General features: G+C 40.4%; 1 protein-coding gene across 1 annotated transcript in view; it reads right to left on the reverse strand.

Annotated features, from left to right (window-relative positions):
- Positions 1-641: 641 nt before the first annotated feature.
- The window catches only part of SAMD5 (sterile alpha motif domain containing 5), a 50867-nt gene continuing 25577 nt past the window's right edge, over positions 642-25931 (reverse strand). The window contains exon 2 of the mRNA XM_068551503.1: positions 642-894. Within this exon, the coding sequence (XP_068407604.1) occupies positions 832-894 (63 nt within the window). The 3' untranslated portion in view covers positions 642-831. The remainder of the gene's footprint in view (positions 895-25931) is intronic.

The raw sequence follows: 25931 nt of genomic DNA on the forward strand, positions 1-25931 counted from the left end.
CCACCTCTCTGCCCCACCTCCAAAGGCCTGAAATCAGAATCTGCGGAGGGAATCTGGGCCATGGCAGCGTCCAGGGCTGAGGAAAACTGGCCATCCAGTCACACAGCTGGCCCTTGCTCAGTGTACATCAGAGTAAGACACAGGTCCTAACACTCAACTTCAGCCAGATGAAACTTAAAAAGAGAAGTTACAAAAAAGTTTCTTCCTTTGCAGATGTTCCTGAATTTGTCACCTTTATCATTGTACCTACATATGAAATAACTGTATAAAGCACTTTAAAATAAGAATTCCTTCACCAAACTATTCTATAGAGAATTATATAAAATACTTAACCTATGAAAGCAGCCCTACATAAAGTGAAAAAGTATGTTAAAATACAAAATTAAAATGACTATTCTCAAGTTAAAGGCTAATTTGGAAATGATGTAATTTCTAGCTGTTGCCAGAAATCTTTTTGTCTTGTATTACCACTTAAAATTAGTCAGTACCCAAATGCCTTAGCCAACCTCACTTATTTTCAGCAAGAATTCTTAGTACCGAGGGCAGAATCCCAAAATATGTAGAAGACTGTATCTCACAATGGTATGTCTTTAAAAAATGAACTCAGTACTTCTTTATGTGTGATATTTCATTGCCTTTTGTCTAGCTATTATAAGTTCGTTACCCAGTGTACTAAGTTGATTATTCCAGAATTTTTCCAAGCAAAAAGTTAGGCTGATGAGTATTTCCAGGGTCATCATCCATTTCCCTTTTTGAAAGAAGGTTCTAAATATGCCCTTTTCCAGTCTTCAGGCACCTCATCAGTCCTCCACGAGTTCTCAAAAATGATATCTACCGGTTCTGTGATGACTTCGGCCAATTCATTAAGAACTCTAGGATGCCAGCCATTGGGACCTGTGGATTTGAACATATCGGGGTTATTTAAGTTCTCCTTTACCCATTCTTCCCCTAGTCCATCATGGATTCCTGCTCCAATTTTTAAGTCATACTTGTCCCTTTCAAGTTACCACATGGACTTTTGAAAACTAGCTTTCAGTCTCTGCTTTTTATCTATCAGTTTTCTCTTTGAAGCTAATAAGAGAAAAATGTATTTTATTCTTCTCAAGCCTCTGTTTTGTTTAAAAAAAAAAAAAGGTCTACTTCTCTTTCCTTTCATGTTTCTTATAAGAAAAGGAAAGTTAAAAAACAATAAATAAATAAAAGTGTATCTTGTAATAGTTTGCCTTCCTAAATCACATCACTGAATTCTACATTCTGTCAGCCTTAGTCATAGGTAACAGTCAACATACTGCAAAACATTTCAAAGGCTACCTAGCTCGTGCTCAGAGGGTACATATCTATCCAGCTTGTCTGTGCAAGTGCTAATTCAAAATGTACCTTCCAAAATAAAAAAAGATTCACAATCATCTTTAATCATGATTTGTATGCACATAACTTTTTCACATAGGCATTTAAAAAGCATAGTTGTGCATGAGCTGGAAAGAGATGAAGAAGGATTTCTTACAAAGCAGTAACCTAGTTGAATTCATCTGCTATTGTGTGGTCATCTGCACCAGTGTTCTGGGATTGATATTACACTAATTATCTCCAAGCTCTGATCGGTGTTGACAGTTTTAACCCCTTCGTGGTCACCATGATTCCTCCAAAATTGAAAGACAGCAACAGATTACAGTTTCCTGCCCATCTGTCATAGTTATGCCCTGGGCCTAGAATCCCTTGACAGAACGAGAATGGACAAAGGAGAAGAAGGAAAAAAAAAAAGAGTGCAAAGGAAGAATGAGGATGCCTGGGTCTCTCCTATGATTTTTGATATGACAGGCAGGCTGTGCTGCCTGGATTCAACGATTTTCTTGTTGTTGTTTTTTAACTGGAAAAGCTTTTGGAAAAGGTTGAATCAATTTTGCTCTCTTTTGTTTTTGTTTTGTTTTGTTTTTCTAGTCTATATCTGTCCAGTGGTACCCCCAGTTTTATCTCTTGCAAAAAAAAATCATATTGCAGGCATTATTAAGACTTTTAAGAAACAATTCTGCATATTTCTCTAGGGCATAATAATTTGTTTTAGCATGTGCCACCTTCACCCTTGCTCAAACCTGCCGATGGCAATATGTTAACTAATATGTCATCATTAGTTACTTTGGGTAATATCATCCGGCAGTTGCATCTAAATGTATAGGAAGTATTACTAGCCATGCTCAGGAAGTTTCTTTCTCCAGAAAATCAATCTGTTTTCAGGCCTTTTTCGCCACTGTAAGACCAAGTAATAATATCTTACTACTCACTAATATATTCACAGTCGCTCAGATAAACCCATACCCAAGCCAATCAATGCCTCTATGAAAACCAAACTCCTGTTATAAACTATGTAAAAGTAATGTTCAATCTGTCTTGACAAACTAAGCTTTTTTTTTTTTTTTTTTTTTTTTTTTTTAGGGGGGAGTGATCAAAGTTACCTTAACACGAAGAAGGCAAAACTGTTTCATTTTTAATGCTCTAACGAATGAATGAATGAAAAAGCATTGCAACAGAAATTGTATTTGCTATAGAGTGCAAGATAACTTGCTATTTCTATCTGAAAAACCAGAAAGAGCCTCAGGTTACAGCATTAGGGTTACTAAGACCTCAGGAAGACTACAGCTGAATTCTGAAGGGGTCACAAAGGAAGGAGGCAGCATACTGAGGACATTCTTATTAAAATGATTCTCAGATGTCTGCACCGCAACTGATAGGCTCTGCCTGAAGTCAGCAAGATGACCTTGTCTACTGTTAAAGGTCATTTTATTCCAGGAACCTGTGCAAATAAAGAAAACGCCTTTGTACAGACTATCATCTAGTAAACGGGCAGACACACCCTCCACCTTAAACTTATCTAAAGATGTGGACCACGAAGTCATTCACAAATCTAGCATCAACCTAACAGCCTCGGAAACCTCTTTTGTCTTTGGTTCAACAAAAACAAATCGCATTCATTAAACAAGCCCAGCCCTGCAATTCGCTACTTTTCATTCTTTGTGGGGAGGGGGTGGGAGGCAAACAGGATTTCCACAGTCGGGTCATGGAGAATTTCAAGATGTGAGAGCAGTCGCAGAGAACAGTAATTAGCTGAGCACATGTTGCTTCATGATCATAGGAAACGTGAGTAATTTCCATGCTAGGAAGGCTCCTTGGAGCTCTGGCGCCTGGCATGCATTGTGACATCCCAGATCCTGTTCCTTACAGACCGCAGTCGTCAAGCCGAATAGAAATGAACAGCTGTTTACAACTCTGACCAGCTTTAAGGAGATAACTGCTAGAAATACGTCTTTGGGGCAAACAAGCGATGCCAGTCCAGCCTCATTTCACAGAGCTGCTCCTACCACCTCACATTTTTTCCTTTCATTTTCCCCCCTAAATAATCCAGCATACTCCTACAAAGAAAAAAGCCCTTTCTTCACTCCACCAAGAAAAATAACAATCTGTTTATATGCGTTTACAGCCTTCTTTGGATATGGCTAGGCTGACTTAACAAATCATGAAAGGAACTGCCTCAAATCTGGTCCTTTGTCAAAATTCATGAAAGTCGACCCCTGGACCAGTAAATAGCAAGTTATATTTTTGGTTCTACTAATGCTCCTGAAGTTTTCCTGTTTTTAAAGTTTGTAAAAATTGAATGCCAGCGGTTTGTAATATGCCGAATTATTATCTATGTCTAAGGAAACATTACTAAAAGGTTTATACTCTGGTTTGGCCTAATTCTTCCCCGACCTGCCTTTGAGCCCGCTCTCAGTTCCTACATCAGGGCCATACAAACCTAATTCTTGGGCTGAACTGTGACTTTCTCCGTTTTATTTGCTCTAAGCTCTTATGGGGGATGGGAGGGGTACAGGGACAGTCCTTCATTTCACAGATACTTGGCAATTCTAATCTGTGTTAGAGTTCCAGTCTGAGAAACAGAGGGGGTGGGCAGGGGTGCAGAAAAAGTTACTTAAGGAATAAAGAAACTATTATCCTGTGGTTAAAAATTAAGTGTTACGAGACTGCGTTATTTTTTTTGTCTCAGTTGATTATTCTGATTTGTAACTGGCTTCCAGTCTGTTGCTCTTTTCAGCTTGTGATTTTCCCCCTAGTTAAAAGGCAATCAGAGTTATATGCAGGCTAAACCATTTAGAAGTTATTTCTCTATTGCGATATTAGTTTAAAGGATGTAGCTCCACTGCAGATGTAGAACCAATAACTTCTCCACATGTGGTGGCTGAGATAAAAAAAAATAAAACTGGTGACTGTACGATAACAGGCCATGCAATTTCCTTACGGCGGGGGGAGAGGGGCGACTCTCTCATAGGAAAAAATTAATAAAGAACAATGGTGCAAATGTTGCCTTCTCTCCTCCTGGCTGGCACGAGGCACATGAATCTGAACCTTTGGGTGGCTGGTGATAAGACAAGATTTTTTTTTGCCGCATAACTTTCTCAACATTCAGCCGTGTCACACTACTTATTGTTATGGAACCAAGGCAAGTTGGTAATTTGATAAGAGACCGGGGGGGGGGGGGGGGGGGGGGGGGGGGAGGTGGGCGGGCGTAAATACAACCTCATTTTAGCTGTAAATTTCTCCAAAGGCAGAAACCACATTTTACACTTCTTTCTGTCTGCCTCGGGAATATTAGATAGATAGGAGTACAGTTTCCTTTGCCTACGCAGCAGAGAATAAAATAGCAATATGTTCACTAAACCCATCTGCATCTTCACAGTCATCTTTCAGTTCCTCGGAAGGCCTCTGGGGGGACGCCTCAGGCTGCCTCCCAGCCCCCAATAGGCTGGAGGATGCAATGTTATGTTACACAATGAGCGGGCATATATGTCCTTTTTTCTACAGGAGTCTTACAGGGTAGGTGTCCAGGGATTCTATAGACGAGAAAAATGTTTGGCCTGCTCCAGAATGATCCACGTATATTTTCTTTTTCTGACTTTAAACACAAATACCCAGACGCATTATAAACCGTTCTGTACAACTATCCTTCCTGCCTCCATCTATGGTGTGTACTTGGTAAGTACTGATTTACTATCTAATTCCTGAAACAAATTAAACAGGTTATAATAAACTGCGCGGCTTCTCGCCACCTTCTCTGGACCCACAAGAGTTCTAAGCTTCACTCAGGACTGAATCTGCAGGTTTTAAGCAAATGGCAAGGCGAGGATGACTGGAGAGGATGGAAATTTGCCTACCCCTTATTATTCAGAAAACCCTCAGGAACAAATTCAGAGGTTAAAAGACAAAAGCGTCTTTATTTATGCTCTCCTCAGGGCATTCACCGACTTTATAATTTTTCCAACTGAATAGCTATGTAAATTCCCAATTTCTTACAAGCACTTTGTTATAGTCATCGTTGACATATTCTGAATATGCTAAATTCCCCCCACACGGAGGACAGCCCACAGGGCTGTGGTCGGCATGTGGCAGCAAACGCCAGGAGACCACGCTTCAGAGGCCTGGGACCTCCTCACTGCCCAGAGTTGGGTCATGTCTTATCTCTACCAGGAAGAAATGATCAGGAGTTTAACTGTTGGGAATTCTGAATTCTTCTTTCAACAATTTTATAATAATTAACAGCTGGTCACAACATGAAACTGGGACCAGGTCACCACACTTTCAAGAAGTTTAATAGTACTGTTAAGGAGGTAAAATAGTAGCTGGAGGGGACAGTGCTTTTAAGAACAAAGAGGGATTCTGAGCATGTTTACAGATGGAGTGGAAGGAATCCATGGAGAGAGACCAAATGCAAGAAAATAAAGGCATAATCATGGACCATAATTATGACCAGGGCCAAGAGTAGATACCCAGAGGAGGGATTAGTCTTAGAGGGGAGAGGGGCAACTCCTCATCAGAAACAGGGAAAGAAGAACAGATGGGCAAAGATGTCAACACACTATGAGATGAAGGAGAGAGCGAGGGAGGTAGCTCGTGTGCAACGGACTTGCAGTTCTCAGGAACGACCTAGCCAAGGTCATCTGCAGAAGGGGAGGTGAGAGGAGCAAGGGTACAGTTTTAAGGTGCCCAGAGGCGGTTAAGGGGGGCCTGAACTGAGACATGAAATCAGTTTGACAGCTGCAAGAGGGCAGATTCAGCTGGGCTGGACTGCATAGAATTACAGTGAAATGAGCTTTTAGAGTTTTTCTGTATTATGCTTCAAAGTCTCCAAATACTACCCAAAATCGTGATCAAGACACAGGCCTGGAAATGCACAATGGAAGTCCAGACTAGAAATAATGATAAATGCTACAGTATGTTGTATATGAGTGTTCTGTCTTCCAGTAAAGCTCTTTAAGGCATATTTGATATGCCTTTGAATGAAACAGTGCCGTTGAGGACTAGCTTGGTCTGTTTGGGCTGCTATAACAGAATACCACTGACGGGGTGGATTATAAACAACAGAATTATTTCTCACACTTCTGGAAGCTGGGAAGTCCAAGGTCAAGGTGCCCACAGGGTCAGTGTCTGGTGAGCCCGTCTTGCTGGTTCACAGACACCATATTCTCACTGGGTTCTCACAAGCAAGAAGGGGCAAGAGAGCTCTTAGCCCTCTTTTATAAGGGCATCAATCCCTTCCTGAGGGCTTTACTCTCATAATCTAATCACCTCCCAAAGGCCCCGCCCCCAAATACCATCACATTGGGGATTAGGTTTCAACATATGAATTTTGAGAAGACATAGACATTCAGTCTATAGCATCATCTGTCTCTAACCAGGCTCCCTGGCTACCCATTTAAGGGTTTCTCACCTCTCTGTCCCTCCCTGTCTCCTTCTCTCTCATCCACCTACTCACAGTAAAATCATCCTTTATTATGTACTAATGGTGCTTGAAACCACCATTGACACTAACCTGCTAACTCTGATTACAATTATCACCAATGTAATTGCCATCAACTGTAGGTTTATAGTACATATTACAATTATTACTACCTGCCTACCCCACCAACAGTAAACAGCTACGAACAGTAACTGAGCGACCTTCTTCTGTGCCAGGCACTGTGCTAAGGACACAGTATATTTAAACATAATCTCCTTTACTTCTTACCACAAGCCAGCGTGATGGCTATCATGGACTCAGTTTTACACATGGCGAATCTGAGGCTTTCAAGTGTAGATACCCTGAGAGGGTCAAAGAGCTAATCAGTGGCAGAGCAGTCCTGTCCCACAGCAATGCCCAACCTTGTAAAAGTATGTCTGCACTCCCCATCATTTTTGTTTTTATTTATTTATTTATTTTGGTCCGTGCAGCATGCGGGACTTCCTTGACCAGGGATGGAACTTGTGCGCCCTTCGGTGGAAACGCAGAGTCCTAACCACTGGACTGCCAGGGAATTCCCCCCATCATTTCTGACTGTGAATGTATAGTAGTTAAACAGCATCCTCCAAAATTCACATCCACCTGAAACCTCAGAATGTGAATTTGGAAATACAGCCTTTGCAGATGGTTTAAACTCTGGAGATGAAATCATCCTGGATTTAGGGTGGGCCCTAGATGCAGTCACTGGTGTTCTTTTAAGAAGAGGAGAAGACACAGACACACACCGAGAAGAAGGCCATGTGAAGACAGAGGCCAAGAGCGGAGTGATGCAGCTACAAGCCCAGTAATGCCAGGAACCACCAGAAACTGGGAGGGGCAAGGAAGAATTCTCCCTTTGGGCCCTTAGAGGGAGCATGGCCCCCCCAAACTGTGATTTCATATTTCCGGACTCCAGAACTGTGAGAGAGTAAACGTCTGTTGCTTGAAGCCACTCAGTTTGTGGTACTTTGTACAGCAGCTCTCATAAACTAATATGGAATCCTTTCACAGAAATACTTAATTTCTCAAATGCTCTTGGGAGTATTTTTAATCACTCCATCGTTTTTAGCAATACATGCAAATGTGATTTTAGGCAAAAGGTATTTTATTTTTATTCAGGATACAAAATGTTGTGCATAATGCTTACTTAGATATATTTAATGTCATTCAAAATATACAAGCAAATTTTAACTTCGTCCTATTAAATAAATGATGCAAACTGTTATATGATTTGTAAAAAATACATTAAAAACTATATGCTGTGTTTATGCATCCTCCTTGTATATTACGATGCAGACTGAGATTTAACTATTTCCCACAGCATCAAAAATAGAAAATAATCAGCAGTTGGGATGATTGTTTTCATTTTGCTTGATGTCCACTAGTTAATTTACTTGAATATTTATGATTTCCTTTAAGTTGCAAGACCAGAGGGAAGGTTACAGTGACTATTTGTAAGCATTTCTCTACAAATAACACGCTATATACGTGGACATTTTTATTTCCAATAAGTTAAAATTGAATGTAAACACCAGTATTTTTCTGTTTTGATATCAGTTATTGAAGAATGTGAGTTTAATGTGCAATGTAAGCATATCTGAACTCTAATGAAGCTTTCATTTTACAGAGGAAAATATTTAAATAATTTTCATTGATATACTTAAAGATATATAATGAAACAGTTACTATTCCCAACCTGGAAAACTTTCTTGACTCTTTTGACAGCTCAGAAACCTCCAGCTAGATAACATGGCAGTTTCTATATTAGCAGTTCTCAAACATTTGTTTCCAGGAGCAAACTGCATTTTTAAAAAAGACTGAAGATTCCAAAGAGCTTTTGTTTATATGTGTTATAATTATCGACATTTACCATATTTGAAACTGCAACTGAGAAATGTTTAAAATATTTATTTAATTCATTTAAAAATTAAAATAGTACATGTATCACATTAACATAACATTTTTATTAAAAATAAATATATTTCCCCCAAAATTAATAATAAGCATGACGTTGTTTTACATTTTTGCATATCTCTCTAATGGCTAGTTTTATAGGCTACTGAGTTCTCATATCTTCCACACTTGAACTGTGACAATATGTTGTTTTATTTGAAATAGATGAAGAAAATCTGTGCCATTAGAAAAAGGAAAATATTTTAATAGCTTTTTAAGATAGATAATTGTAGATATTCTTTTGCTACCATGCCAAAATTTGACAACATATAGATTCTTGAGTCAGTTACCATGTGAAATCTGAAACCATATCAATGAACTTTTTGTACTCCATCAACTACATGAAAATCTTTGGTCTGTCTTCTACTATTAACAGATCTCTTGTCAAACGTGATTTGGCAACATCATGCACTAATCATTTGGAAAATATTAGGTTCCTGAGTTATGCAGATCTTCTGAATGTTAACACGTATCATCATTCAATATCAAAAAAGTAACATTTGTTACTATCACCACCCAGCTCATCAAAAAAGCCTTCAAGTCTTGGGAAACTGTCAAGCTCACTGTGGCAGACACAAGTTTTTTTTTTTTAATGTAATTTTTACTTGAATATTCAAATTTTACCATTAACAAATATTATCCATTACTTTTCTTGAAATATTAGGTTCCCTTTACTCACTTTCAAGAAATTTAGCTGCCGGGACTTCCCAGGCAGTCCAGTGATTAAGACTCTGGGCTTCTAATGCATTGGGTGCGGGTTCGATCTCTGGTTGGGGAACTAAGATCCCACATACCACGCAGCGTGGGCAAAAATAAAATAAAATGAATATTAAAAAAGAAAGAAATTTAGCTGCCAAATACCCAGTAAGTAACCACAGTTTGTTCCTCAGTTGTTCTTCTAAAGCAAAATGCTGTTCCATGACTAAAGCAGCGAGTTCAGCTAGTAACTTAACAGCAGAAGTGGTTGGTGACGAGACAAGGTTCACATGCACTTCCATTTGCAACAGAAGTCTTTGTGAGTAGTTCTCATTTTGTCACACAGAATATTAAAAAAAATGTACTCAAAGGTTGAGAATTTAATAAACTTACTAATTTCTACTGCTTCATCAAGGATATTTTAAGGAAAACAGCTATTTTTTGGCATGTGTGCAGGTGATGAATGCCATAAGCACTGATGCAGTTTGATGCCACTGCCTTGATTGGCACTAATGTGCCAGCATTTTTACCCACTGTGGCTTTTGTGCTACCAATGCAAATGTCCACAACGTGAAAAAGGCAAATAATGTTATAGTATTGTTATGAAATAATTATTACCTCAAAGACCCCTGGGACCCCCAAGGATCTGTGGACCACACTTTGAGAACCACTGTCTAAACCACTTCTAGATGGTACAGGCCACAAAATCAGCACCAGCAGATCTCAGACCAGCTCATCAGTCTGGAATATAATTCTGCCCTTTGAAATGATAACTCTTTCCTAACAATCGCTCTGTATTTACCCTCCTGGCTCCCCACCTGCCTCAGCCCCATGAAACTAGAAAGTCTGTAGCCTTCCTGCCATGAAGGTGAGTTGACTTTCCTCCTGTGGGGAGAGGGTTTGCAAAGGTAGCTGGGCTGGCTAGGGGGGGAAATGCTTCTCGGAGGGACAGTGCTTGCCAGCTTTGACGAAAGCAAGAGCTTTTCATGTGACTTGGGCAATTCTGATCAAAAATAACCCGTGGTCTCTTGGCGTCCAGTCCCAGACCCCTGAACAGTGGAAGCGTGGCCTCCACTGGGCCTTAACCTCACCTGCCAAATTGGAATGGGCAGGGAAGCAAGACAACTGTCATAATCCTTTTTAGCAATTCCTTGGAAAGCACATTTGCATGTATAGTGGCAGCCAGAGTGAAGCACTACCCAGGGGATCTGTGCTGTTTTCCATCACTCTACCTCTTCTCTGGTTTTGGCAGGGGAAAAGAGGGACATTTTTAAATGTCTCAAGAAAGCCACAAGCTCTGATGCCATCATTCTGGGTCTTAAGGACCATCAGCTAATTGCTTTAAAGAAACAATACTAGGCTTCCCTGGTGGTGCAGTGGTTAAGAATCTGCCTGCCAATGCAGGGGACACGGGTTCGACCCCTGGCCCGGGAAGATCCCACATGCCACCGAGAAACTAAGCCAGTGTGCCACAACTACTGAGCCTGTGCTCTAGAGCCCGCGAGCCACAACTACTGAGCCCATGTGCCACAACTACTGAAGCCCATGCGCCTAGAGCCCGTGCTCCGCAACAAGAGAAGCCACCGCAATGAGAAGCCCGCGCACCGCAAGGAAGAGTAGCCCCCACTCGCCGCAACTAGAGAAAGCCCGCGCACAGCAACGAAGACCCAATGCAGCCAAAAAAAAAAAAAAAAAAAAAATTAAATTAAAAAAAGAAAGAAACAGTACTTATGAAGTCATCTGAATAATCCTCAAGATGCTGGCCTTGTCCAAATAAACTCTGAGGACATGTAAATGGGTTACCTGAAGCAGCAAAATATGTAAATAGGACTGAGTTCCATCATACACTGAAGGTCCTTACCACACACACACTTGCTGTTGTGAAGTGACACTTCTAGAAGGTTTGGGAGCAAAACCCAAATCGCAGGCCTTCACACGGTTACAGTTCAAGGTAGCCTAATGTCACTGTGTCCAGAGTGAGCCCAGGGTGGCTCTTTGTGTGTGTGTGTGTGTGTGTGTGTGTGTGTGAGAGAGAGAGAGAGAGAGAGAGAGAGAGAGAAAGACAGAGAGAGGGAGAGACAGAGAGAGGGAGAGACAGAGAGACACTGAGGGTTGGGGTGGGGAATGGAGAACACCTGGGTCTACCTCCTCAAACCAAACCAGCCTAACCTCCAGGTATTGCTCAGCAGTCAGCACATCCCTTCCTGCCAGGACAGAAGTGAAAGCCCCTGGGGGGAAGCAGTGCAGGGCTAGAGACCCATGCTCAGACTCTGGAAGGAAACCCCAGGTTTACTACTTCCTGGATGGGTGGCCTTGGGCACATTACTTAACCTAACTGCTCTGTGCTTCAGTTTCCCATCTGAAATGGGAACAACAGTGGTACCATTTCAGAGAGCTGTTATGAGGATTAAACGAGCTAATATTTGCAAGACTGTTTAGAACAGTATCTGGCACGGTGTAAGCCTATATAAGTGGATGTTTCTTCTAACACGTACCCCGTAAAAGGCATGGAATTCTATTTCTTCATTCAATCACCGAGTGATATAAACCCACCCTTAAGGAGGCACAGATACTTAGGCACATCTTCAGAACAAAAACATAATGGATGTGCGGCAACATTATTAAGTTAGTCATCCACAAATGTTATTAGAATAAATCATGAATAATGTGTATGCTTTAAGCACTGTCTAGCCATTAAGTTTGAAAAATTTCATTTAGCTTTGTGAAGCATGCCCTATAGAACATAACTGCCATAGCAGTCGTTCTCAGCTTGTTCAACTATAAAGACCCCTTTAATTGTTTTAAAATGTAAGTCACACCCCCCGCCACAGGGCATGTGTGTGAGTGCATGCACCCACACCCCCCCCCACACACACACACATACACGCACAAAAGAGAGTAACTTCACTATTAAATTCTTCTTACTTTCCTACCACTCTTTGAGAAAAATTGTTGCTTTAAAGGTGACCAAGAATGTAAGAATACCTTCAAATAAATGTATATGAAACATATTATTTATGTACAGATCCACTGAGGATAGTTGGTACCCAAGTAGGTTCCAACTGTTTTTTTTTTTTGGCTGCACCGCGCAGCTTGCGGGATCTCAGTTCCCCAACCAGGGATTGAACCAGGGATTCCACGGCTGTGAAAGCACAGAATCCTAACCAGTAGGCCACCAGGGAACTTGGTGCCAAGACTCCTGTATTAATTCCTCAGGGGTCTGGGTTTCTCAGATTAGAAGTTGCTTTCACAGAGTAATGGAATCATCAGAAGCTACGATCGTGTTCTTGAAGAAATTCAAATATATTAAAATAAAAGTTGATTAACCAAGTGAAAGTCAAACCCCAGGATCCCGACTTTAATCTAACACCGAGTGGTCACTCCAGGCTTGCATTGGTTAGCATATGGCAGGCAAGAAGTATTTCAGTACATCTGAATACAGCAGTATTCCAAGAAGCTAAAGGCCAACATTTTTTATGACTTAAATCAGAATAGCTTGCTTTCCTCTCCACACAATCTTTCACAGTTGAGCCTCACAATTTTTCACTGTTTACTCCTTCAGGAATCTGACCCTCTGCAGCAAAGATGTCAAACAGAGAAACAGATAATCCCATGCAGTTTCTACAGGAAACATGCCTGGTTCCAGAGATAATAGAAAGGACCCAAATTTCCTGGAACTAATACAGATCCACGGAAACATCCCCAGGCAAAAACAGAGAAGCTCAGTGGACTGGACATTTTTCAGACAATTCAAAACTAGGATAACAAGAGATTTTAGAAACTCCCTACTGTTGATAGGACTTTCCTCTGTATGACATGGAACGCAATCCCAAGAGCTGACTTTTTGTCCCTCAGACAAAATAGTATTTAAAATAGGTATAAACGTCTGCTGAAATTACGTTTAGGAACAAGTCCTTCATTTATTTTCTTCTGTGCTTCTCATTCCCTTTGAGAGCAAATGTAAAACAACCTCTCACATAATTGCATTTTGCTATCACTTTAAAGGCAGAGTTGTTTTTATTTTAGGACATAATGTGCAAAATCATGTTATTTGACACTACATTATATTCACAGATCATGCAAGCTAAATAAATAAAGACACCTTGCTGATTTCTTAATATAGATTCAGCTAAGATTAGTTATGCATCTTCCACCTTAACATTCAGATTGGGGGGAAGAAAAGCCTTAGTTAAAAAGCACACTTGCATTGGAAGCACTTATAATTTCATGGTTCATTTAAGAGCATCACAATCAAGAATTTAATTATGTCAAAAAAAAGAACGGTATCTTTTTAACAACCAGAAGTGCATCCCCCTCAATTTCTCTCCTCCCCCGCCACCAAAGCGGGTCATTCTTCTTAACCTTTACGGGCTTGCTTTCTGACCTAGGAAATAACGAGTGTGATTAGATGATCTTAAGATACCCTCTGGTTCTATCATGCCGTGATTTTAAGATTTCTAGGGAATAGTCTGATGAGGAGGCAAAGGGGAAACAGAGCCAAGATGCTATGGGAACTTGGCCAACTCAGTTCCTAAACAAGGCAGTATTTCCCATGATGCAGACACACATCCCACTGGGCACTGTCAGTGGACTGGCAACTCAAAGCTACCACAGAACAGCAGTTTCACCAAAACCTCAACTCCACATTAACATTTAAACATCTGCCTACACACTTTATTTAATCCATTCTATTGTTAATGCAAGGATCCCTATGACACCTGTTAAAAAACAAAATATTCAACTGAGTATTGGCTTTTAAAACAAATAAATAAAAACGAAACAAATAAACATTTGCCTAACAATATGCTATTCAACAAATCACTGAACCTCAAAAAAAAAAAAAAAAAAGAAAAAACATGGATTCCTCCCAACTAAGGTCTGTGTCACACCATCAGAATGGACAGAGAACTAATGACAGGAAATTAATCTCTGTAGGGGGTAAGGGGAAAGTCTTATTTTTGGATCAGCAAATCTAACAATAACTTCCAGGTTGAGTAACAAAGTGTTTATGCTTTGCAAGTTTCTATAAATGCATAGCATAATCCTTTACACCGCTGAATTACTTAAATAATTCACTCTGGTGGTGGATAATTTTCTGATTGGTTCAATTAAATGAAGGTCTGACTGGTTCCCCCAAACAGAGACTGAGACAAAAGCGTAGGTGCAGGTCGTTTATTTGAGAATGTGATCCCAGAGAGCAGAAGTAGGGGCCAGGGAGAGTGAAATAAAGAAGGGAAAGCCAACACAAGGATGCATCTGGAGTTGGCCACTCAGTGACGTGCTGTTCAATTCTGTAAGACCTTCAGGGGAGCCTTGGGAAATGCATCTCAGAACCATGCATGTGAAAGAAGAAAGGAGGAACATTTAGACCTCATCTTCTATTACCCACTTGTCAAGGTTTTCCTGGTGGGTGGCAATTTTTCTGCACTTTGTATTTTCACACGGTGAGAGCCTAGTCAGCTCCCACAGAAGTGAATTACAAAATCAAAGAAGCTCCTGGCTGTAAAGCAAGAAGCGCAGGCTTGAGCCAATGAGCCGTTAGGCTACACTTATGTGCTACCTGTTTAAGCCTGTGCAGAAGTGTTTACTCAGCAGTGGGTGGAATAAGAAACAAGGCTAAGGTGATTTGAACTGGTGCACACAAGCATCAGGCATGTGTATGAGTCAGGATGGGCCAGTTATGCCGCAGTAACAAATGACCCCACGATTTCAATGGCTTACAACAACAAAGGTTTATTTTTTACTCATGCTACAAATCCAAGGTGGGTCTGCTATGGTTCTGGGCCATTTTCTCTTCACTCCAGGACCAAAGCTGACACATCAGTCTCCATCAAAAAACATAGCCAGTCATTGTGACTTGAGGGAAAATACTAAATTTGCGAACTATGCACAGTTTTATAAAGCTTCTGCCTGGAAGAGGTCCACATCACTTCTACTCACCTTTCATTGACCAGAACATGCCATCTGCCTATTCTTAGTTCGAAGGGCTGGAATATATAATCCTCCTGCAGGGAGGGGTAATGTAGGAAGAGTGATTTGGAGTACAGTAATACAGCCTGTTACTCTATACTTTCATTTTCATGGGAGAAAAGCCAAGGGTAGGAGGAACAATTAACTTTAAGGAATCCTGTGAAAATTCTTTCATAGCACCATTTTTCTTTGGGCACATGGCAACCAATATTTAGGAATATTAAGTCTCAATCAAAGAAGGCAAATCTTTTTCCAGTGAGAAAAAGAAAGCATGGGGGATACCTCATGGGGAAGGTTAAGAAACCATCTACTTCCTGTTTTGTGAATTTCTTCATTTTATAGATGTTCAAATGATTTTAAGAAATCCCAAATGAAGTGACTCCTGAGGAAGTTAATGACAGACCTGGGACTAGGCTTCAATTCTCTGTATTTCCATTCCAGGACAGAGTTGATAGAAAACATTTGTCATCATTTTGCGTTCAAATTACCTGAAAAGTACATACATTTTACAGAAAATATCTGTTTCTTTTATAACGTTAACAACCTAATGTAACAATGAAACAGTTTAAAATAGCGAGGTGAGCACTGCACTGACGAGACAAAAGTCAATTTAATTTGTTAATAAATTAAAGGAAGCATGTTACAGTTAGAGCATTTGATTTACCAGCCTGCTGACCAGAGATATCGAGTTCTTTGTACAAACTTAAGAACCATCAGAATTTTGTCAGATGAAACGACCAAGAGGGAAGAGGGAAGAGGTTAGACGAGCCTCATTTAAATAAAGGGAGTCCCTATTTGTGAGAGGAAACTGTAACCTCCAAGCCTTTACCTAATTTGATCTGCCTTCGAGGCCGATGATGAAAGCGTGGCAAACTATTCCATCCGTTTACTCACTGAATCCGTTTTTCCTGAGCGCCCATCCTGCGCACAGCGCAGTTCTAGGCACTGAGCTGACAGTAAAGGGCAAGGCAGCAATGTCCCTCCCCTCACGGAGTGTACACTTTGGGGAGGGGGTTGGGGGGGTGCAGAGAATAAACAATTAGACATGTAAATAACCAAGATAACTTCACATTAGGGTAGGTCTTTAAAGACAGTAAAACAGTGGTTTGATGGTGAGAGGTGGGATGTCGATCTGTAAGTGGTGGTCTCTCTGAGCAGGCATCATGTAAGAAAATTATGACACTATTTATGTAAAATCACAACCCGGTTGTTAGTAACAATCAGCAACATTATCCTTTAAGGGCTATTGTTACTCTAGTAAGATCTTTGAATGGATTTTACCCCCTGTACTTTCCCTCCACTTCCCATTCCCCACTAAATCTCTCTTTTAATTGCCCATTACTATATTTTTTCTTGTTTTATTTATTAAATGCACTTTTATGATTACAGACAATTTAAAAATGAAGTAAGCTATTTTATATCCCCATTACCCAAATTAAGTTGCTTTTTAAGTATTTTCTATACATCATGAAGCCTTTGAAAGAAAACTCATCCTCCCTCCTCACCACCCTCAGTTACCCCCTCCTCTCCTACCTGCATTTAATTCTTGCTGTAGAAAGATTTCTTACCCTTCAAGTCTGTATTTGGGCAAAAATACAGGTTCTGCTAAACAAAAACTTCCTTTCTTACCTGTCCTGGGCAGAAACACGTACAAGAGGCAGAATTCTAAGAATGGCCCCAGTGACTCTTGCCTTTGTCCAAGTCCCTGCCCTTTGAGTACGGTTGAAACCCATGAATACACGATGTCACTCCCATGATTAGGTTACACTGTATGACAAAAGGCAGATTCTTCAGGTTGGCTTAATCTAATCCTAGTCATTTAAAAGCATAGTGCTTCTCTGGCTAGAAGACAGGAAGACAGAGAAATTGCGAGCATGAGAAGGACTTGGCTCACCACTGCTGGTTTAAAGATGGAAGGGCTACAGGAGAAGGAATGCAGTCAGTCTCCAGACGCCCACCGCTAACAGCCAGCAAAGATTTGGGAACCTCGAATCTACAGCTGTGAGTGGAGTCCTAACCACTGGACGGCCAGGGAATTTCCTGCAAGGAACTGGATTCTCCCAACAACTTACCACCTTAGTAGCAGATTCTCCCCCAAATCCTCCAGATAAGAGCCCAAGCTGGCTGATACCTTGACTTTGGCCTTATAAGACCCTGAGCAGAGAACCCAGCCAACTTGCCCAGAGTGCTGACTTACAGAACTGTGAGATAACCAATGGGTATTATTTTTAGCCATCAGGTTGGTAGGAATTTGTCATGCAGCAAGAGAAAACTAATACAACATGTAACCAGATTTATCAACTGAGTGTTCTATTGTTAAGCAGCTAAATAACGACTCTTTCCCACCTTCAGAATATGCACCATTAATTCTAATGAAACGAGGGGAATTGTCTGGGAGAAAAGGGGGAGGAGGGTCAGTGATGGAAAAGTAGGACCCAATGTGAGACAGACTAATGGCAAACACTGTATCATTTACCCTGCCCGGTTGCAGTGTCACATGTGCTGGGCCACCAACTACAGTACTCTAAAGGAAGGAAAGAGGCAGAACAGCTAGGATAAACTAAAATGTGCCACGGCACAAAGTGACAGGAAACTGGGTACAACCAACTGATTTTCTTGTCAATTCTTAGTACATGGGGTGGGGGAGAGAGGGGAGATGACGAAATTGCTTAAACGATGTCATGCCTTTCTGGCATTTTTCCAATTATAAATTCACATGATTATATGCAGAGTTCAGAAGTATTTACATATTGCAGCAGAGGAAACACTGTGTGTTCACCCGATGCCCTTTCCTTTTCCTTGGCACAAAGGAAGGCTACCATTTCAGGCTACCCTACAAATATGTTGGAAAAACAATGGAGTTCTGGCAAATGGGATGTAAGTAGAAATAACAGAAGTCATTTCCAGGCCACCCTCTTCAAAAATATCGTGAACCAATCTGAAGTTCTCTTGTCCCTGAAGAGGCCACCTGTTGAGGGAGCCTGGATCTCTGAGTCACTGCATGGAAGAGAGCCTCCACCAAGGTACACTGGACTTTGTTGGAGCCAGAAATAAGTATCTGTTAAGGTTTTCAGATTTGGGGCGGGGGGAGGGTAATATTCTTATTACAGCACAGCTTAATAATATTCACTTATCCTAAATAATACAAATATATTTTCTCATTGGATTTAATTTAACAGGTTTAGACAGAATCTCTTTATCTTAGGCTTTTTCTTGATTTAGTGTAACACCCAAGCATTACACAAGGACATTAACACAGGAATTTGAATATCAAATTTAATTACTGTTACAAGACACTCACATTCCGACACATCTGATATTTACACTGGATAATTTCTGTCTTACATAAAACTACAATGAGGAGCACACGTATACATGCAAATTTATACATATACATGTAATTATTAAAAATAGGAATAATGACAAACTCCTTCCTGCAATGCCAGTTTAAAGTATACTTAACCTTGTGGAGACTTATTTATGCAATAACAAGACTTTTAAAATAAAACTAGTGTAATAAAAAAAAAAAGTACACTTAACCTTAACCACATCTCCATCCCCCACTACCCCCCACCCCCCCACCCCAGCCTCAGAAGATGGGCCCAGCACTCTGATCTTTTCAGCCTAATGTAAGCAATCAATGTCAGCCTGGAACAAAGACAAGATTAAAGTGAAAACTAGCATTTGTTTAGCAGGCAGAAGGACTCACAATGAGAAGTCAAATTATTTTTCCTGAACATTCAGAAAAGGTGTTAACCATTTATAAACCAGGAGGCAGAAGTGAATATACCAGGCCTTCTAACCCAATCACCCATTTTGCCATTTACTTGAAATGAATTTCAAAAGACCTAAGAAGAGACAAAGGGCTAACACGTATTCCTTTAATGTACGAGATTATAATTAACCCAAAGTCTGTTTCAAATTTACTGTTATCTATTAAAGAGTAAATAATTTTACAGCCCTCTAATACAGCTCTTAAGCTTTAAATCACTGACCATAACTAATAAGCAGCTTAATAGCAAGAATACCCTCAACAGAGCCACAGACCGCAATTTCACTGAGCATAAATCATCATCATTTTTAATGCAAAGGCAACAGCAAATCTCTGTAATTACTGGGTGCATTTTGAATCACTTTTATTATTACTGCACTGGCCCCGTTAAAAATCCAGAACACTGAACTGCATGGAATATAAAATTGGAATTACGATACCCTACAAACTTGAATTGAAATCCATAAATTTTCTGCTAGTATTCAGAATTATTTTGTTGCCAAAGAATTTCAGCTATTCAGAAATAATTTTGAAAGCGTTTGCTTTGTCTAGAGCAATAAGTAAAAGCATTTTACACTGCCAAATTGGGGGAGTTGATTTCGGAGCAAAACTATGTGGATGGTTTCTTAAGCACTCAGGATTTTACATTTCTAAAGCAAACCATAATACGCAAAAAGAAAAACAGAACAGAAAAATGAAATAGAATCTACCATCCACGAAAGGATATTAAATGGTGCATCCCTTCCCAAATCACTTCCATAGCCCCCCCCCCCACCCTGCCCAATGGGATGTGATGGGGGCTACAAGAGACCCGGCAACACCAGCGTCAATCTCCTTACTACAAATGCCCAGGGGGTGTCAGGACATTTACGAAAAGGTGATAATGACAACACTGTTATTTGCATGCATATGAGCAAGGAACACAGGATCGGGCCACCAAGCCACTGGGAGGGATGGTGATACTATGAATATAACTTTAAGTTTAATAGCTAATGATCTAACAACTCCCTCTTAAATATATGCCGTAAATGCTGGAGTTCACATGAATATATGTATCTGTGTAGATACAGTATTTACTATTTACATCACATGGCTGAGTATGCAGTGTAATCATTCTATTAACATTAAATTTCCTATATACTAACTCCTACTAATTTGCCTGATGTCCACAATAGACGTTACAGCCCTGAAAGACCAACAGTTTTCTTTCAATGAGGTTGTGCCACCATAGAAAGCCTTTTTATAAATTATATGCGTTACAATTTTCTATTCACAGTGTACTGGCATCTGAAGGGCCTTAATCTCCTTTGAGTATCTTATTTTTGAATATATTTTTCTACTACCTTTCAAAAGAGAGGATCTTGCTCTCCCTTGAACAGTCCTTTCCCACTGCTTATATGTGTTTGCTTATATTTTATTACATTCTCCTGGAATGCCTCCGCTCCTCCTCCCGACTCATATCTAAACCTGACTCAAATTCCATCCTTTATGTTATAAATTCCCAGATCACCCCATCCTGAAGAATTCATTCTCCTTATTCTAAACTCTTACATTCATTTAGCAGCCATCCTGCTCTCCCATCTTTGCTGCCTTAAGCTATGCATTTAACATTTCACAAATTTCTGTCTGTTCTTATCAACTATAAGTTCATCAACAGAAACTATGCCTTAGTGCTGAAGTATTTTTAAAAATTGTCCATAATTCTCAACACTCAAGAATTCCATAATTTTAGGACTAGATGTTCTTTCTCAAGTTATTTAGACCTAAATATTGTATATTCTGGTCATTATATCCGATTTGGCTCCAAGCAAATCAAACACACAAATGGCAGAACAAATGGCAAAAATTTTTTTTAAATTAAAATTTTCTCACTTCTAGATAAGTTCAACTGAGTTCTATAACTCTGACCTTGCTCTCACTAGAACTTTCTCCAGAGGAGTGAACAGAGGATGTTCTCGTTTGAAACCATAAAGATGTTTCTAGATGTCAAAATGTATACATGTGTTTAAGCAAATCAATGCACGTCAGGCCAAATGACACAGCTTTCAAATAGAGAAAATAATTCTGCAGCCAGAAGGAATGTGACTTCAAATCTTGATTTTGTCATTCCACAAGCTTGGGATGTTGATTCAGTGGTTTAGAAAACCGGGATGGGAAAGTAGGGTTAGAATGACACGGATCAGTGATTCTCAAACCACTGAATTACCCAGCCTGCTGTGTGTTTGTTATCTGACTCTTAGTCCTTGCCCTAACTGTTCATTCAGACAAGCTCCTTTTAACTCTGTTTAGGAATTCCTTATGAGATTTTTGCTTCAAAAAAGGCACTATAGGGCTTCCCTGGTGGCGCAGTGGTTAAGAATCCACCTGCCAACGCAGGGGACACGGGTTCAAGCCCTGGTTCGGGAAGATCCCCCATTCTGCGGAGCAACTAAGGTCACGCGCCACAACTACTGAAGCCCGCGAGCTACAACTACTGAGCCTGTGCGCCTAGAGCCCGTGCTCCGCAACAAGAGAAACCACCGCAGTGAGAAGCCCGCGCACCGCAGCAAACAGTAGCCCCCGCTCGCCGCAACTAGAGAAAGCCCGCGCACAGCAACAAAGACCCAACGCAGCCAAAAATAAATAAATTAATTTTTTTTTAAACTACTATAAGAAAAAAAATTGAAAACCCCAGTCCTTTCACCTCTGACGTGGCACGTCTCTACAAATGCTTTCATTTAATATAGAAGAAAACGCAGGCTGGAAAGGCTAAAGGGCTCACCTCCCTCAGGACCCCAAACTAAAGTAGCCAATGGCAGAGCAGGGATTGGACCCCCATATTCCACTTGTGGTCATTCTGCTGCATTCTAGGTGTAGCAGGCCATCTCCACACTGTGGCAGGAGGTGACCTGCCCTCCCCCACCCCTTGTTGTGGTCCAGGTTGAGAACTTGCACTGGGGCTTGTGATGGTTAATTTTCTATGTCAGTGTGGCTTGGCAATGGTGCCCCAAAACAGTCTAGATGTTGCTGTGAAGATATTTCTTAGATGTGTTTAACACCAGACAATAGAGTAAAGCAGCTTTTCTTGTACAATGTCGGTGGGTCTCATCCAATCAGGTGAAAGCCTTAAGAGAAAAGCCTGAAGTCCCCCAAGAATGAAGAAATTCTGCCTTCAGACTGACTTTGGACTCAAGACCGTAACATCAATTCTTCCCTGAGTCTCCGGCCTCCCCTGCAGATTTAGACACACCAGCGCCCACAATCACATGAGCCAATTTCTTAAAATAAATCATTCTCACTCCCTCCTTCTCTCTCTCTACACATACACACACACACATACACACACCCCACATGCACACACCCTATCGATTCTGATCCTCTAATACAGGATACTCACCCTGCTGAATTTGCAGTAAGTCTCTCACTGTCTTCTGCCACCACTGAGCTTCCTGTGTATCCTGTCTTGCAATCCTGTTGTCTATCTTCCTGATCTCAGCCTGAAAGCTTTGCCTGATCTCTAAAATGTTCCCTTTGCTTGATCAAAGGCAGGTATACCATGAAGTAGAAGCCTCGAGGCTTCTTACCTGGGCTTTTCCCAGGCCTTTTACCTAATTGTGTGTTTAGTTTCTCAAAAAGGGTCCTCTCAATTTGATAAACCTCATCTCCAAAAGACCTGGCTCCACCCCTGGGTTCCATGGATGTGTGGGCCTGGGTCCCTATGTTGGAGTGTGAGCTCTGAACTTGCCTGCCTCGCCTCTGGCAGCGCTGCGGGACTCCTACCCTGCCCAAGGCCTGACCATTCCTGGGACTAGGCTGCATGGCAGGTGTGTAGAATCTCAGCTCAGAAGAACTTAAGTTAACCTTGACTATCCAAAATCTTAGAAGTAACTCTAATAATCAGGCCTCCTCAGTGGAGTGCTGTTAATATTTAATAACTGGCTCCCCAGGGGGAAAAAAATGTATACATACATACACGTTCATAAATATATTATAAATTTTACTGATATAAATGATGTATAGCACACAATTTACAAAAAGGTAAACTCTGTAATACCCCTTATTGTAATTCCATCATACCCAATTGGTTCTCACAGAATGCTTCTGTTGATTTGGGCTGAACTCTTGTACTGGAAGCCAACCTATATTCTAAGAGTATAGTTCTGACATGAATGTTGGTTGCTATGTTTGTTTAAATTAATGAGCAAGATGAAAATGGCGGCAAGTGTCCTCTTGGTGCACATTCCATTGAGTGGGTGCCTGCCAAGCACTAGACATGGTGTCCGGCCTTGGGGCTGAAGAAGTAAATAAGACATGGGCCTGCCTTCACATCTTACGGAACGGAAAAGACTGAAAACAGCAATTATCCTGCTAATCATCTAAGGTTACAATTAAATACTGTAATTTCAGGCAGAATATTTTAAATGCTGAGCCAAATTCACTTCTACAATTTACATAATCATAACTGACTATTATGACTTGAGTGTAGATTTCATGTGGACTGGACTTTATTCACATAAACAAGATTAAAGTGTTTTTTCTAAAACATTAGAACAAAAATTAATTGAGAGTTTTAGAGCCTAAAGAACCTCTCTGAGCTCCAAAATTGAAAAGGAAAAAACAAACTATTATTTTTAAATCCTTGAAAGTTCAAATGTCCTGGGGTGATTGAAATACATATTCTGGTTTTGTTATAGAGATTTCTCAAGCCAGAAGGGATCTACAGTAGGAAAAAAGGCATATGTTTGATAAACAGAACACTGTTTAACGTGCCATAGTCATGACAGTAGTTTACAATTTTAAATAAGGCTAATTCTAAGTGAAAGTAGGTCAAGTTCAGAGGGTAACTTGGATTAACCTGGATCTCTGCAACACAATTTGGTAGTTCTAAGAATAACAGATTAAGACATCCGATGACAGAAATTGCAAAGAAGCCTGATTATGCAAAACGCCCAGGGCTCAGAACCCAGGACTTTTCTCCCAGTGTTTGGGAAATAGTGGCCTGGCCATGCATCTCACTAGTTCCTTAACTCCACCCCAAGCCACTCTGCACCCCAGCTCTCTGCCTTTTAGTTGCTGATTCTTAGCATTTACAGCCAAACCTCTGTAAAGTTTGCTTCTCACTGGTTGTTCTGCTTATTAAATTAATTTCACAAACCTCAACAATCACCACAAAGATTTAAAACACAAAACAAAGCAAAAATAAAAACTACAAGCCAGCTGTGGTTGAGAAGGCGGGGGTAGGGGCTGGATGGCATGTCTCCAGGATGCCAGCTAAAGGAAGGAGTGGGCTGGCCCCAGAGGGCACCGTGGGCTGCTTCACTTTGCACTTCTCTGCAGAAGGAAATGAGAACTGACATGCCCTATCACTCATAAAAAGCTCTCTGCACCTGTCTCCTGCACACTGCCCACAGGCCCTGCTCCAAGGTAAATGCCAACAAGAAAAATGTGCACGTGTGTGCACACACGTGGCTACAACACGGTAGTAACTAACCATATCGCCAAAAAACATTCCCCCACTAATATTGAAGTGATTCCTGTCCCGGTCCCATCTGTTTATAGTATAAAAGCGAAGGTTATACTGAGCCCGCGCGGCTGGAGCCTGTGCTCCGCAGCAAGAGAGGCCGCGATAGTGAGAGGCCCGCGCACCGCGATGAAGAGTGGCCCCCGCTTGCCACAGCTGGAGAAAGCCCTCGCACAGAAACGAAGACCCAACACAGCCATAAATAAATATTTATATAAAAAAAAGACTTTCTCTCTATTTAATAAAAAAAAAAAAAAAAGCGAAGGTTAATTATTACTAAAGAGAAATCCCAAACACAAACAACAAATATTTCCGTTCCTGTGGCAGAACCTCTTAATATGTTTGCTGGATAGTTCTGCTTGTAGTTTTGTTTCTTTTTTTAAAGCAGAACCTAAATATTAGAAAAGTACCGTCACCATATGTAATAAAGACTAATCCACTTTAAAGAAAAAAGAAAGGTCACCAAAAGAAAACATGCTGAAACATCCCAACTGTTGACAATATTTTAAAATGTCCTTTCAACCCGTCTCTAAAACTAACAAACCTTTCCTACTAACTTTATTCTTTTAAACATGCAATACAAACCTTAAGTATCTCAGTTATCATTTGTATTGTATAAACCGGGCAACCTCTGAAAGAATTATTTTATGATAATATTCAAAACAGCCATATATTACAAAGTATTTATAAGTGCCTGACTCATTTTTATTGGATATTTAAAAATGTTCTAAAATAAGTATAGGACTAGCAAAATAAGTGGTATGAAAAGCATTAATAATAAACTGCTTTACTCAAGGTGGGAAGAAGTAGGCAGAAAGTACAAAAGGTCCAAGAAAATCATTACTGATGAGTTTATTCAGCATTTTCTACGAGTGCCACCCTTCCTTTATGCAAACCTCCTGGAAGGCTTCCTATGACATTATCTGTAATGAAATGATAATGGCGTCCAATTGTTTTGTGTATCTTAACAACACAAAGAAATAACTTATTTGTATCTATACCCCGTAAGACAATTAAAGTTTATACTATTAACAGAATCCAATGTTCAATTCTAGAAGATAAATCCACCTAAGTTACATCTAAATTGGTATTCCTCAAATTGTTGGATTAAGGCCAAGGAAAATTATTTTTCAATAATACTATAGTGTACACAAGAATAAGAAGTACATTTATTTAATAAGGGTATCAGAACAATATTTATGATATTTTTAAAATATATAAAACATATAAAAATTATT

Source organism: Eschrichtius robustus, chromosome 9 (assembly GCF_028021215.1).
Source record: "Eschrichtius robustus isolate mEscRob2 chromosome 9, mEscRob2.pri, whole genome shotgun sequence".
NCBI classification, from domain to species: domain Eukaryota; kingdom Metazoa; phylum Chordata; class Mammalia; order Artiodactyla; family Eschrichtiidae; genus Eschrichtius; species Eschrichtius robustus.